General features: G+C 41.7%; 1 protein-coding gene across 3 annotated transcripts in view; it reads left to right on the top strand.

The window, feature by feature from the left end:
- The window catches only part of VDR (vitamin D receptor), an 88,687-nt gene that overhangs the window by 9,972 nt on the left and 63,909 nt on the right, over positions 1 to 14,806 (top strand). For 2 of the 3 annotated variants that reach the window (XM_080994801.1, XM_080994802.1), the window contains exon 2: positions 5,888 to 5,981. In XM_080994801.1, the coding sequence (XP_080850927.1) occupies positions 5,972 to 5,981 (10 nt within the window). In that variant the 5' untranslated portion in view covers positions 5,888 to 5,971. Of the gene's footprint in view, positions 1 to 5,887; positions 5,982 to 11,407; positions 11,551 to 14,806 lie in introns of those variants that run through there. The other variant, XM_080994803.1, reaches the window with a different exon arrangement.

Raw genomic sequence — 14,806 nt, 5'->3', positions numbered from 1 at the left:
CCAGATGTTGTTGGACTCCCCTCCCCATCAGTCTCAGCCAGTGTGGCCAGTGGTCAAGAATTATGGGAGTTGTAGTCTACCAACACCTGCCTGAAGGGGGCCATGTTGGGTACTCCACCCTAGTGAGTTCATGGCGAAAAATAGGGATTTTCTGATTCGTAACCTAGTCTATGATGCACCAGCTCTGAAATGCACACAATTCCTGTAGCTCAAGATACCCTACAGGATTTTAAAAGGTTTTAGGCCTTGTAACAGGCAGGCAGGGTGAGTTTTCCTTCCTCTTTTAAAGCAGGGTGGAGTAGGTATGAGCCTTAGATGCCAAGTAATGGGCAGAGGAGATAGATGGCAGTTGACTATGTGTCCTTTCATGCTGCTGCCTAGGATGTGTGTATAAAGGGCAAGGCATCTCTGTGGTTTGTTTGGTATGTCTCTGGTGAAATGAGAGGGTGGAGTTTCTGTAGAAGATTTTGTGAGCAGAGAGTACTCTGCTTATTATGGGTAAGGAAAGCAGCATCCTTTTCCTTCTCTCTGGATTCCCTTTCTCATCTTTCTAGGCTGTATCAAAGATCCTATAGAATGAAGCCCAAATTTCAGAGAAATGAGTTTTTTTGGATAGAGATGTTCCCAGGGTTTGCTTTGTTCTGTGGCGTTCCTCCCACGCTATATATCGACTAGTGACTCATCTTCCTTTACAGGATCGGTTGCAACAGCAACTTGTTCGGGGAAATAAAAACAAAAAACCACTTCATTTTCTACTGAAAGAGACTTGTTTTAGCATTCAGCTTTATTTTGGAGCGTCTTCAAAATTGCGGGAAATTTGCCACCCACAGAACAGACAGGGTTGCCACTAAAATTCAGCGTGTATGTCAGCTTGGCCTCTGGTCTTCAATTTCAGGGCTAAAGTTTCAGGACAGCTCGGGCACTTAAAATTATATGTTGGCACCTCAGAATCTTGACACTTTTTACTAGCTGTGTATAGGCCTGTCTCTTCGGAATGTGAAATAGAGGAAACAAGGACAGCAAGAAATAGAATGCATTCTGGTTTGGAAAGAAAAATGGAAAAAACAAACACCAAACCTGCTTCTGCATTTTAGCTGCTTCCTCTCTGTCCTACCCCCAGTTTTCTGCAAACTGATGGAATTATTGCTGTCTGCCAGTTAAAGTTACAGAACTTTAATGGAAAGAATTCGAGCATTATTTCTCATTTGAGGGTGGCCCTTGTGTTTTAATTGGGTGGAGATCAAGAGCTGGAGGCTCCAGCTGCTTAACCAGAGGCAAGAGAAATTTATGGAAAGGATGGCAGCTATTATCATGACTTGCTGGAAGTCCACTTCGGAGAGGGACTCCTCTCCCTGTGGCCATCCTGTAAGGTAGACTAGAGCAATATGATCTTCATCCATGTTGAAATTTTCAATTTTCCCCTGGCTATAAAACAGGGGAAGCACCTGCAGCTTCCATTCCAGTAAGCACCTGCAGCTTCTGAAGGTCCTGGAGCAGCAGAAGGTCCTCTGCATCCACCTGGCATCCACGGACAGTCCGCTGCATAAGTCTGTTTATAATAATAATACATTTTATTTATACCCCGCCCTCCCCAGCCAAGGCCAGGCTCAGGGCGGCTAACAACCAATAATAAAAACAAGTTGAATGATTACAACTTAAAATCAAGATTAAAATACAACATTAAAACATCAAAACATTAAAATGCAACCTCATCACAGGAGGAGAAAGGAAAAAAGAAAGAGGGGGAGGGAATCAATTTGACTCCAAGCCAAAGGCCAGGCGGAACAACTCTGTCTTACAGGCCCTGCGGAAAGAAATCAGATCCTGCAGGGGGCCCTGGTCTCATGAGGCAGAGCGTTCCACCAGGCCGGAGCCAGTGTTGAAAAAGTCCTGGCTCTGGTTGAGGCTAATCTAACTTCCTTAGGGCCTGGGACCACTAGGGTGTTGTTATTTATGGACCTTAAGGTCCTCCGTGGGGCATACCGGGAGAGTTTAATGTATTCCTGGGTCACTGTCCTTTCTCTGCAGGGATGGGGATCTTATTCCTCTCCAGATGCTGTGGACTCGTAACTCCCACCATCCCCATCCCCTCTCTTGACATTAGCCATGCTAACTGGGTCTGATAGGAGTTGGGAGTCTGACAGCACCTGGAAGGCCACAGGTTCCCCATTCCTGCAGTTTTATGTATCCATTTGTGGCTCATAAAATGTGATGGGGGTCTGTGCGAATTGTCCAAGCCCATTTCTAATCAGTGTATGACATAGCATTCACTCTGCCAGTCTATGCTCTGTTGGGACTCTTTGAACTGTGGGACTTGGCTCTCAGTATCAGTGTAATTCAGCGCTTTGTTTCTGTCTAAAACCCCTGGAAAGCCACCACTGTGGAACAAGGTAGATTATATTAGATTAGGTGGACTATTGGTCTGAGTCTGTGTAAGGCAGTGTTTATATGCTCGTATTGGTAACTCAATACAATTGTACCTCAGGTTAAGTACTTAATTCATTCCGGAGGTTTGTACTTAACCTGAAACTGTTCTTAACCTGAAGCACCACTTTAGCTAATGGGGCCTCCTGCTGCTGCTGCTGCTGCGCCGCCGGAGCACGATTTCTGTTCTCATCCTGAAGCAAAGTGCTTCACCTGAAGCACTATTTCTGGATTAACAGAGTCTGTAACCTGAAGCGTATGTAACCCGAGGTACGACTGTACTGTGGAATTTGAGTCATTGTCATTCTATTGTGTTTTATTGTGGGTTGGGGGGAAAACATTTTGATTATCAATATTTTCCTATTTCAGGTGTACTTATTAAAATGTCAATGAGCAGGATATTATCAGCAGGCTTGGGAACTGTCTGTCCTTGTAAGAATGGAGAGAGGAATTATTTGTCTGAAATATAAATGGTGCGATAAAGAGAGAACAAAAGTCCAACCAGATAAGACAGGGCAAAGACTGTTGTAGGTTTTTAAAAAATCTACTTTGATGTATAATTCTAACCTGGAGTTGCTTTATGACATACAGTGACAGAGAATAGAAGCTGGACAAACCTGGCTTGGGAATTCAGTATCTCTGGATGTTTTGGGTCAATTTGAGAATACTGGCCAGGTTATCAGTTGAAAATACGTACCTGATAGTTGGGAAACCATGTCTTTTGGAATAATACAAGCTGTGCTATGTTCATTTTGAGCTTGAAATTTGTGTGTATTGATCATTATGGGATATGTAGCTTACCAGAGTTAACATTTGTTAACCCTGGAGTATTAGTTATGGTCAGGGGAAAAAAATCATAAATTATTTGACCTGAGAAACAGCAACGGTGCTGTTCCTTGTTAAAAATAAATAAATCCATTAATGATTTCCATGTACAGAAAGTTTTCTGCTTATACAGTGGTTGATATCTGGAAGGCTTCCAGAGCTAAATAAAAATATGGTAAAAGGTTAGTCCCTCATTTCAGTAGCAAAAAACAGAAAAAGTTTTCAAGAAGTGAGAAATAGACACACACACACTACGTTACTGATCTTTCTCTGTTTTGTATGCAGATTTATATATTTCTGTGTTGTTCATGTTCAGTGAGAAAGGACCAATTGCAGGGGTGGGGAACCTCCAGCCCATGGGCCAGTGTTGGTTTGCCAGGTGGTCCAACTTGGCCTGTGAGGCCATTTCCCCAAACTTCAACTGGCTGATGTTATCTGATGGGTGGGGAAGGGAGATTTCATGTTGCCTGGTGTTTCTTTGCCAGCCGCATTAAATGTGCAGACCTCACTTCCTCCCTGCAAATCAACTAAGATATGGACAGGACTGCTCACCTATCAGTCACCTGATGTCATGATGACATCAGATGATTAGCAGGTGGATGACTGTGCCCATCTGTCTAAGTTGACCTGTAGGGTAAGGGAAGAGAAAATCTGGCCTGCTGGGCCAAAAATATGCCCTACTCTTGCCCTGTTGCAAGAAGGCAGCATTGTTTTTATGGCATCTGTCAACTGGGTGAGGTGATCCATTTGCCTGGATTGCTGTCTGGAGAATACAGTGGTCCCCGATAATACAAAAGCTGGTCATCCTTGGTTCTGAACTTATAGTCTTGTCTCATAAAGATAATTTAAGATTTAATCCATCAAGTAATGTGTTTTGAGGAGTTCCACTTTCTCTGATTGTGGTTTTTGGTGTCCTGGTTTTATAACCACATAGGATAGTAAGTGATAGAAAAAGTAGCTGAAATGATTAATACCATAGGTGTTGTGTTGGCTGAGTTTTTAGAAGTGTGATGTTTGACTAAAGTGGCTGTCTCTCGGGGATAAGATCAAAGGAGGGAACTATCCAAAGAAATTGGATGGCTTCACACAAGGAAGAGCTCGTGTTTTTGAGCTTTCCATACTTGTTTTCTTTGACTTGCATATGAACTCAAATTTAACACTTTTTGAGAGACTGTAAACCCATTGACTTAATACATGATTATAAGAGTTCATGACTTTAGTTGTTTATTTGCAGTGTTGTTCAAACCAGTAGCATACTGCCTGTTTCAGCAAACACTGAAACTTGTTGATATCACAAATGAGCAAAGGTAGGAGAGGGGCTAGATGCAAATGCTTTGCATGCGGATGGTCCCAGATGGTTCCAGGTTCAACCCCCATAAATTCCAGTTTAAAATACATCAGGTAGCAGGTGCTGGGAAAGACTCCATGCCTGAGGTCCCAGAGAGCCTGGTGTCCATCAGAATAGTCGAAAACCCCTCTGACCTGGTATAAGCAGTTTCTTACGTTCTTATCTACAAAACATTCAAATTTAACCAATGCTTAAACTCATCATGTAGTGTACATTCCTTGACCTTCTTTGAACAAGTTCTGAATCTAGAACTAAAACAACAACAAAAGAAACCACTGCTGTCATTCTTTGCTCTTAGATAGGCTTTCATTAGTATTTGTCTGAATTTACTGTGATGTTGCTGCTGTTTTTAAAGCCAATTTGCACTCTTCTTTTCTTTGAATTTTAGTGCAGCTTTGGTGTTACCTGCTTGATATCAGTTGTCAAGCTGTCGTAGGGAATTCTCAAGCTCCTTGTTAGCTTAGGAGAGGGGTGGGAAACCTGTGGCCTTCCAAATGTTGTTGGACACTAACAGTAATATCGGCCCCAGCCAGCATTGGCTCCAGCCAGCATAGCCTATGGTCCGGGATGTTGGAAGTTGTATTCCAGCAACATCTGGAGCGCCACAGGTTCTCCAAACCTGGCTTAGAAGTCTCATAAGATAGGAGATGTGGGGACCATTACTCTAATCCAGTGAGGGTGATGAACATCCAGGAGTGCAGTTTTTATCCTTGGCTTCATTCTCTTTTGCCAGATTGCTATATCCATCACCTGAGGCTGGGTGTTCAGTGCCCGTTGTTGGGTTGCAACTTGTATACAGTGGCTATCAGGATTCCTTTGTGACTATGTAAGCCACTGCACTGAAGATGAAAGCATGGATAGATACCTTGCTTTTAAGCGAATGCCCTGAAGGTAAAAGGGCTGATGGGCGCAGCCCACTAACCTTCCACAATTTTGAGCTAATATGTTGGAAGCCCTCGGCCTTGTGAGGTTTAGAGCAGCTGGCTCCCTTTGTCTCCCCTGTCTTCATCCCTAGGGTAAGTGTGACTGGTGCCAGTGCCCTTCTTCCCCAGCCAAAACTGTCAATGTTGTCAGACGCTACCATTGTTCTGGTGCATGCACACCTTAATCTGTTGCTGCACTTGAGGATCTTTTGATCAGGGTTTTGGTGTTCCAGTGATATCCCACAGAAATGAGAGAATGCACTATTTAGATGAATGAATACATAGTACCCTTCATAAGCCTCTAATGGTAAGTGTAATACAGAAACCCTAATGAAATAAATGCCTAATCTTTATTTCTTTGTTCTAGAGCTTGCCCACCTTGAATAACAACACTAGCTCAGATTGGAAGCTGCCAAGCGACTCACTGCGTCTCTTCTCCAAAAAATTTCAAATGGACATAGGTAAGAAGCTTGTTGTTTATGTTCGTTCTTTTTTTATTACAGTAGACTCATACAGTATTGTTGTAGTTTCTAAAACACTTCTAGCCCCGCCCCCCCCAATTTCTTCTTTCTTTAACATTGCAGCCTCAATTTTTTTGTTCTGCTTTGGGCTTTTTCATATAACTCTAAAAGAATTGTGTAAACTGCACCCATGTAATCTTCCTTAATCTAGGCAGAGGAATACGAAGGAATGCTTGTGTGATTTGGCTGTAGCCTTTTTGGTATTGATGGATCAAAGTGATATTTAGGGCATGTGTTCTTTGGCTTCAAACTGGTATAAGAAAATGAATGTCATATAAACAGATAGGTTGTATTTTTTTTGAATAACATGTTTGTGTTTTATTCGTCTATGTGCCTTTCCACTGATTGTCTCTGAGGCAGCTCACATAAGGACAATTTATAAGCATCAAATGCTCTCTGTCTTATATCCCTTTGAGACTGTTTACTAGTTAGCTCTCATGGTTTGTGTTCAGTATTTATTTTTCAATTTTACATAAGCAACTCATGGATCTGGGAATTAAAATAAAGCACTTCCCATTGCCCCTTAGCAGTCAGCTGTAAGGCCCAAGGATTTGTAAGCTTTCTGTCACAATTTTATTCCACCCTTCTTTCAAGGAACTCTCAAGAATATGGGATTATTTGGTTGTTTTCAGGTTAAGTGGAAACATATAGGATTCATTACTGAGTGAGAATTGAATTTGGGGTTCCTATTTTCAACCCATTGCTTTTATCAATGTGACATCAGTTGAGGCTGTGACATACAAGTCTCTTGTGCCTAGAAACCAGGCAAGCCTCCCTGGAGGGAAAATCCACAACTGTGACACCACAGCCCCCAAAAGCCCTCTCTTGGCTCAGTTCCCGCCTCATCTCATCTGATAGGGGTTTCTGGGAGAGGGCCTCAGATAGGTTGATGTGGATGAAAACAGTCCCTTGGATCCCAAACTGTGTAGGGCTTTAAAGGCTGGCACAAACACTTTGAAGGGTGCTCAGAAATGGGTTGGATGCCAGTGAAGCTTTATTTTGGTTATATAACTTCCCAATGATTAAAGTCTATTGGGTGCATTCTGAACTACCGTATTTTTCCGTGTATAAGACTAGGTTTCCCCCCTAAAAAATAATGTCAAAAATTAGGGGGTGTCTTATACACAGATACATCTCCCCTCATTTTCTTAAATCTGAGTCCCCCAAAATAGGGTGTGTCTTATACATTGGGGCATCTTATAGACGGAAAAATATGGTAACTTAAGCTTTTGAGCAGCCTTCAAGGGTAGGCATACATACAATGCATTGCAGCCGTCTGTTCTGTTAATTATTGGTGAATAATAATAATAATAATAATAATAATAATAATTTATTATTTATACCCCGCCCATCTGGCTGAGTTTCCCCAGCCACTCTGGGCGGCTCCCAATCAACAGTACAGCGTTACATATTAAAAACTTCCCTGAACAGGGCTGCCTTCAGATGTCTTCTGAATGTCAGGTAATTGTTTATCTCTTTGACATCTGATGGGAGGGCGTTCCACAGGGCGGGCGCCACTACCGAGAAGGCCCTCTGTCTGGTTCCCTGTAGCCTCACTTCTCACAATGAGGGCACCGCCAGAAGGCCCTCGGCACTGGATCTCAGTGTCCGGGTTGAACGATGGGGGTGGAGACGCTCCTTCAGGATATGAACAACTGTGTCCAGCCATCTCTGTGGAGGAGGGATGACAGCTGGCATATCAGGCTGAACTGGTGAAAAGGTGCTTTGTGCCATTGATGCCATTTGTGTTTCTGGCAGCAAAACTAGATTAAGGAGTAACTTCCAACTGAGGAGCTGATGCTTTTGGTTTGGGGGTTACAGTTCCATTCAGAACAGTTTGAACACCATCTTCCTTATAGAACTCATAATTACAAATTTCACTGGGCAGTTTGCACCACTGTCTTAGTTGTCCTATTAATAATGGTGTAGGTCTGTTGGCTGTCACAAAAAAGCAGCACCCTCAAGTTATTCCATGTGCAGAATCTTCACATTCTAAACATTTTATTGGTATGTTTCTGCACCTTATCTATCTGCATGTTGGCTAGTATTGCTCCTTTCCTGGCACTCATTCATCCTGGGACTATAAATGCACAAACCTTTTTTATCTGTTAAGAACTAAAAATAGCATACTTGTAGTTTGGACTGTAATTATGCTGTAATTTTTCAATTGCTCACATGGGATAAGATTTATTTTTATAGTATATAATCTGTCTTCCTTTAAAAAAAAAAGTTCACAATGTTGCACTCATTTCACTGTTGGTAGTAGAATACAATCGCTGAATAGGCCTTGAACCCAAATCATTTTTTTGCTGTGTGTAACATAGCCTTGGACAAAGCACTTCATGTGTCTCTTTGGACCGCCCCCCCCGCCCCATGCTTATGTGTCAGTCTTAGGAGTTTCTAGTTATAGAACAGTAATTCTCAGTGTTTAGATTATTTGTCAATGAGTCCTTGGATGCTAACAAATACAAGCAAACTTTTCACTTGTCTTTCCCACAACTGCAAAAGCTTATTTTAGTACCTGCAATCTTTCCTTCCCCAAAGTTACACATGGGTACAGTGGTACCTCGGGTTAAGAAGTTAATCCGTTCCAGAGGTCTGTTCTTAACCTGAAACTGTTCTTAACCTGAAGCACCACTTTAGCTAATGGGGCCTCCTGCTGCCTCTGCACGATTTCGGTTCTCATCCTGAAGCAAAGTTCTTAACCTGAGGTAATATTTCTAGGTTAGCCGAATCTAACCTGAAGCGTCTGTAACCTGAAGCGTATGCAACCCGAGGTACCACTGTAATGGATTTCAATTGCTTTTAAAGGGGCAGGCAAATTTTCTCCAGATTGTGTTATCAGAAGAGGCAATGAAGGGCACACAGGTTGCAAATAATGGCTTTTGGATTTGAATGTCACCTACCCCTTTTAGGTACAGGTTTTATAGCTGATAATATAGAAAGAAATATTATTACGTAAACAAACTTTAACATTACTTTTCAAAGAGGAAAGTGAAAAAGCATACTAATAGAAGCTGGCAGAGCGATCCCATGCAAACCTGAATAAAAAAATTGTGCTGGGATTGCATGCTGCTTTACAATAGACACAGTGCACAGAAGTCATAAACTTGCATGTGTAATTTTGGGGGGGATGTGTGTGTGAATACTATACTAGAATTTACGTTTCACGCAAAGCAAGTTTGTCAAATTCCCACGCAGATTCTGCTGCAAAATCAATTTCTCTTCAAATATCCCGTTCATCATCCTCTGCCCCCCCCCACCCACTGAATTAAAAATGAACAGGGTTCACATCACAGTACCCTTCAGATGGGGAGAGGGCGGGGGATCCTTGCTATGAGATGAGATGGCCAGCAGGTGGTGTGTCTATTTGTTTTTACTTGCTTAAACCAATAAGCATTTGGCAGCCTTAGGGTTGACGCCATGGTTCACTGCATGTAAGAGTCCTCCTGGACTTGCATTGCTGCCCCTTAGCTGCTGGTATCCAGTAGCATGCTGCCTGCAAGTCCATGCAGGCATCAGGCATCATTAGTAGCCCTCTTCCATGAATTTTGCTCTTTTAAAGATATCTGCATTAGTGGCTATCACTCCATGCATTATGGACTGTGTTGTTTCTTGTGTGATTATCAATAGTCTATTTGCATGAAAAGCCAACTATATGGCCCCTTAAGATTTTCTGGGCATTCTTTCAGTTTTCTGTGCACCACTATAAGATCTTATTTGCAGTTTACATTGAGATGAAAATATGTTTGAAGAAATATGAGGCTAAGGCACAAACTACATGTTACATATAGTTGTGTGTAAGTTAAAAATAATAACTAATAGCAGTAATGGAAAACAGCTGAAGGGGAAAGAGTGGAGAATGCAGCCGAAGCAGAAAGAGTTAACTTAGTTAAGTACACCCTCATACTTGCTGGTACTCTGCTCAACACTGCAGCCTCCAGCAGCCACTTTTGGTTAAAAAAACAAATAACAAGGAGGGAAGGAACTGTGTTCATTTTAAACGCCACCACCACACTTTCCAATAAACCTTTGCAGTAGCAGATAGGATAATTGAGCAGTTTAGACCCCAGTGTGTTGCATATACCGAACAAGCATAGTGCCAAGAAAATACATGCAGAGCCAAATAGCTTAAGCTGACTTGTTCAATGAGCCAAACCACATGCTACAGGGGAAAGCAAAAAGAAAAGCAAAATCCCTTCAAGGTCCCTAACCTATCTGACCTTGGGGAAAGTAGGTCTTTCTTGATTGGATATGGCAGTCATTCAGACCCCAGAGGAAGGAAGGAAAAACATTTAAAACTCACGCAAAGGGGAAACTCCAGTGTTCCACAACTAAGGCCATATCCTGTAAGGCTATTGATCAGAAGTAATCAGCCGTGTATGATCATGGCCAGATGAGCTGAAAGAATATGCAGATATACACTTGACAATCTATTGGAGCCTGGTGGTGGTGGTTGTTACTTTTATGCTTTTGAGTTTCTCAGGATTTGAACAGGAATCTCTAGTACTGTAATGCCGTTCACAGCTTGGGAACTTTGGAGATGATTAGTAACAGTTTTAGTAGTAAAGATGTAGCCCATTGAGTCTCTTAGCTTGATACTATTTGCATTACTGAAGCTAAAGACGAGGAGATGAATAAGTAAACTAACTTCTCATGTTGGTAAGTGATTAAGCATAAAAAGGAAAACAAATTATATTGCAAAATGAACTTGTTCAAACTGGTTTTAGCGTGGCATGCAATTTTCAGTGAGTGACTAATGCATTTTGTAAGGATTTGTTCAATCTTTTGCAAAATGTTGACAGCTGATATGAAGCTAAATAGATGTTTGCAGAGGGCCTGGGGTACATCTATACTGGATCAGGCACACAGGAGGGTTGGTGGGTTCTAGCCATTGTCTTGTGAGAGCTGCAATCCAGTGCACGCTTACCTGAAAGTAAACCCCACTGAACTCTGTGGAATTTAATTCTGAGTAAGCACAGTTGGGATCTGCACACTTCTTGAAGGGTGGGTTGGCAAAAGCATATAGAAACTCGTTATGGTGAATGAAGTCACATGCTTTTCAGGCATTAGGGCTGAAAGGACTTCCTTACTATGTTTGGAAGTTATGTATGTGTGTATAATATAGTTTTTCAGAACTTTTTCAGAATTCTGGTCAACTTACCACTGATAAACTGCAAAATATGCAGGTGCTATGGGTGCATTTATTCATGAAGAGTGGCAGCCCTCTTTTTACTGAGTGGAGGAATAAAACTCCTGGGATTCTTTTCTCCTTGGAAGGCATTGAGTATAATATAATCAGTTTAACTTCCTCAGAGTTATCGGTACTGCTAGAAAAGGAGCTTGCAATTGGAAGCGGGTGCATTCTGGCTGTGCCTGTGAGTCATGTGACTGCAGGGTCTAAATTGTCAGTTCACTAGTTGGATCAACCAGTCACTCGCTGAAGGCACAGACCCTGGGAGCTAGGATCTCCTCTAGCCTAGGTGCTGTGAGCAAACAAGTACTACAGGTAAATATTCTGTATCATTTTTGCTTTGCTGATTTAATATTTAGATTAGTTTCCTGCCTTTCTAAATGCTTTAAAGTTTAGCAAAAACTCAGCTGACTTTTCTTGTTAGTGTGCTCAGGTTTTTGGTCTCTGGCAAAAAGCAGTAATCCTTATAAGACATTTTTAAAAGTAAAGCATCACTAATCATTTGTAATTTAATAGCTTTAGCAATTAATTTTACCCTTTCTCTCCATATGGATGTTAATTAACTTGTCTTTTTGAAAATCTTTGATATAATAATTAGGTATAAACACTTCTCTTCTTTTTAAAAAAAGAGGAAAAAACCTCTGCTTCTTTTGATCAGGCAGGACAACTTGTTTCTGTAAAATGAACTGTAGGATGATAAATCTCTTGTCAGCAAAGATGTGCAGTATCCTGAGAGCTGTGATAAAGCACAAAGTTTTTAACACTTTAGTTAGCTTGTTATGGTCTTTTCTGAGTTGATTTTCTAGGGGAAAGTAAACCTTTTGTGTAGTTAAATTAAGAAGTCAGCTCTTTACTACCAATTTGAAGTAATTTTTAAGGCTTTTCGAAGCAAGAAAATGTTACTTGCATGTCATGCCAGATCCAGTTTATGTGAGCCCAGTATATGGGGGAATGCTGAAAGTGAGCTGACGCTCTTCTAAGAAATTCCCAACAGATGTGAAGCACTTGCCTTTATAAGTAGGTCAGAAATCTTATGCATGTGTTTTGGGAGAGTGGCTGGATTTTGCAGGTTCTGAGCCAACAGTATACAGAATTACACGTGTCTTCAGCTGTGAGTGTTCTGCTGGCTTCAGTGAGGATTCCCCCCCCTTTCCCCAAATATTGTCCATTAGAGGGCAAGGCTTTTGGATGCACTGTTTTAACACTTCTAAAAGAGTGTTTCTCACAAACTTAATTCAATAGAACTTACTAATGGGAATCTTGTATATTAGAATCGGCAAATCAGATTTTATTATGACAATTTCAGTGTTTATGCATTGTTAAAACTGATCTGTGCACAATAATTTAAAGCTTGTAATGATGGCTTTTTTGCAGGAAGTTTGGAGCAATGTGCATAGTCTAAACATAAAGCTGTAGATGATACATGTGAATGATAAAATGTTTTGAATAAAGAAAGTAATTCCACTGCAGAGCTTGGATAACTCAGTTGGTTGAGATTAAGACTCTTAATCTCAGGGTTGTAGGTTTGAGCCCCACATTGGGCAAAATATTCCTGCATTTCAGGGGGTTGGACTAGATGGCCCTCCTGGTCCCTTCCAACTCAATGACAACATACATCCATGACTGTCCCTGTAGTATTCTATATTGCACTTTAGAGGTTGCCTTTAAGTCTGAAATAGTATCGAGCACAACTATCAAAGCTATATGTTCATAGGCATAATTACGGTAAAGTTTGCTGCTGGACAAGAGGAGAGCTGGAGGTTTGGTTTAGATGGACACCAGTTGGATTTGTTATACAGTTCCTAGATTTCCAGTGCACTTTATAAACAGTAATATTTTTTATTAATGCTGCTGTACACAATGCCATTCACAAATCCGGCTTTATATAGAACTAATCCCTCTCCTAGAGAACTTGCAATCTAAAGGCCTTTTCACACATGATGACTTTTCTGTGCATATACAGTGGTACCTCAGGTTACATATGCTTCAGGTTACATACGCTTCAGGTTACGGACTCCGCTAACCCAGAAATAGTGCTTCAGGTTAAGAACTTTGCTTCAAGATGAGAACAGAAATCGTGCTCTGGCAGTGTGGCAGCAGCAGGAGGCCCCATTAGCTAAAGTGGTGCTTCAGGTTAAGAACAGTTTCAGGTTAAGTACGGACCTCCGGAACGAATTAAGTTCTTAACCCGAGGTACCACTGTATCATGTTAGCATTGTGGGATGGGAACATGTATGTGTGACAAATACATGTATACCTGTTTTGCTCTAAAAGTGTGTGTGTGGGGGGGGGAAACAGTTTTTGATTGAATTTTCCAAGGATTGCTGAGAGAGTTAATCAGCAGCAGACAGCTTAGAGGGTGAGGTGCTGTCATGATTCAGGAAAAAATTGCAGAAGTGATATGTGTGTGCGTGTGGAGTGGTATGGATGATGTGATTGCACTGATGGCTTGGATAGAACAGAAGAGACTGTTCCAGGTGCAGCAAGAATAACAATAGAAGATACAAAGGTGAAAATGAGAGTAGGCAACTCAGGTGGCTATTGGGTAAGGGGCTGAGAGCCTTGAATGTTAGATACAGTGGTACCTCTGGTTACGTACTTAATTCGTTCTGGAGGTCCATTCTTAACCTGAAACTGTTCTTAACCTGAAGCACCACTGGGGCCTCCCACTGCTGCCACACTGCCGCAGCATGATTTCTCTTCTCATCCTGAAGCAAAGTTCTTAACCCGAGGTACTATTTCTGGGTTAGCGGGGTCTGTAACCTGAAGCGTATGTAACCCGAGGTACCACTGTACAACACACAAAAACAAACACACAACAACCTTTCAACTTGAAGCAGATGCAGAAAGTAAAGGGTGTCATTCAACAAATAAGGGATACCATGAAAGCAGTAAGAGACAAAAATAGAATTATCCTTCCCCTCCCTTGGATAGTAGGCCAGGTTGTTAACAAATCCTTTCTAATGGCTCAAATCCTCTGGGAGATCCCACTACTCAGGGAAAGGAACCCTATCTCCATGCCCTGCAGGACACTGTGCTTACCCAGCCAAGATTTACATGTGTAGCTGACTTGCCTAAGTCATACACTTTAAGCGCTTGTCTGGAGACAGACAAGAGTTGAAAATCATTTGATGATGGCTTTGTTTTCCATAATGTACAGTACACTACTTTTTTGTCGCACTGCCATGGCTTAGACAGACAGGGTTTACAGTATATGCTTTGAAATCATGCAAAACCCTGACTATCAGGGTAGAGTTGATTGGAGCAGCCTGCCTTTAAATCCTATCTGAAGAGTTTGGAGATGTGACACTTTTTAAGATGAAAAGGGATGTCATGAGTTAGCTGAAACATTCCACCTTCCATAGTGTGCCTCCCTATAGCCCATCATCTCTCAAAGTCAGTTTCCTTCCCAGCTGCGCTGTGATACTGGAATGGAGCCTTGCTGGGAGAAAAGTTCCTTGAAGGGATGAGCTGGGTAAACTAAGTTATGGGACCATGGAACAGTTCAGCTACTCTTACATAAATATTCATTTTCCTCTTAAAGTTGGACCTCCACTACAATAGAGTGGAG

This window comes from Podarcis pityusensis, assembly GCF_964106645.2.
Source record: "Podarcis pityusensis genome assembly, chromosome: 2".
NCBI classification, from domain to species: Eukaryota; Metazoa; Chordata; class Lepidosauria; order Squamata; family Lacertidae; genus Podarcis; species Podarcis pityusensis.
This window is presented reverse-complemented; position numbering and strand designations above follow the sequence as displayed.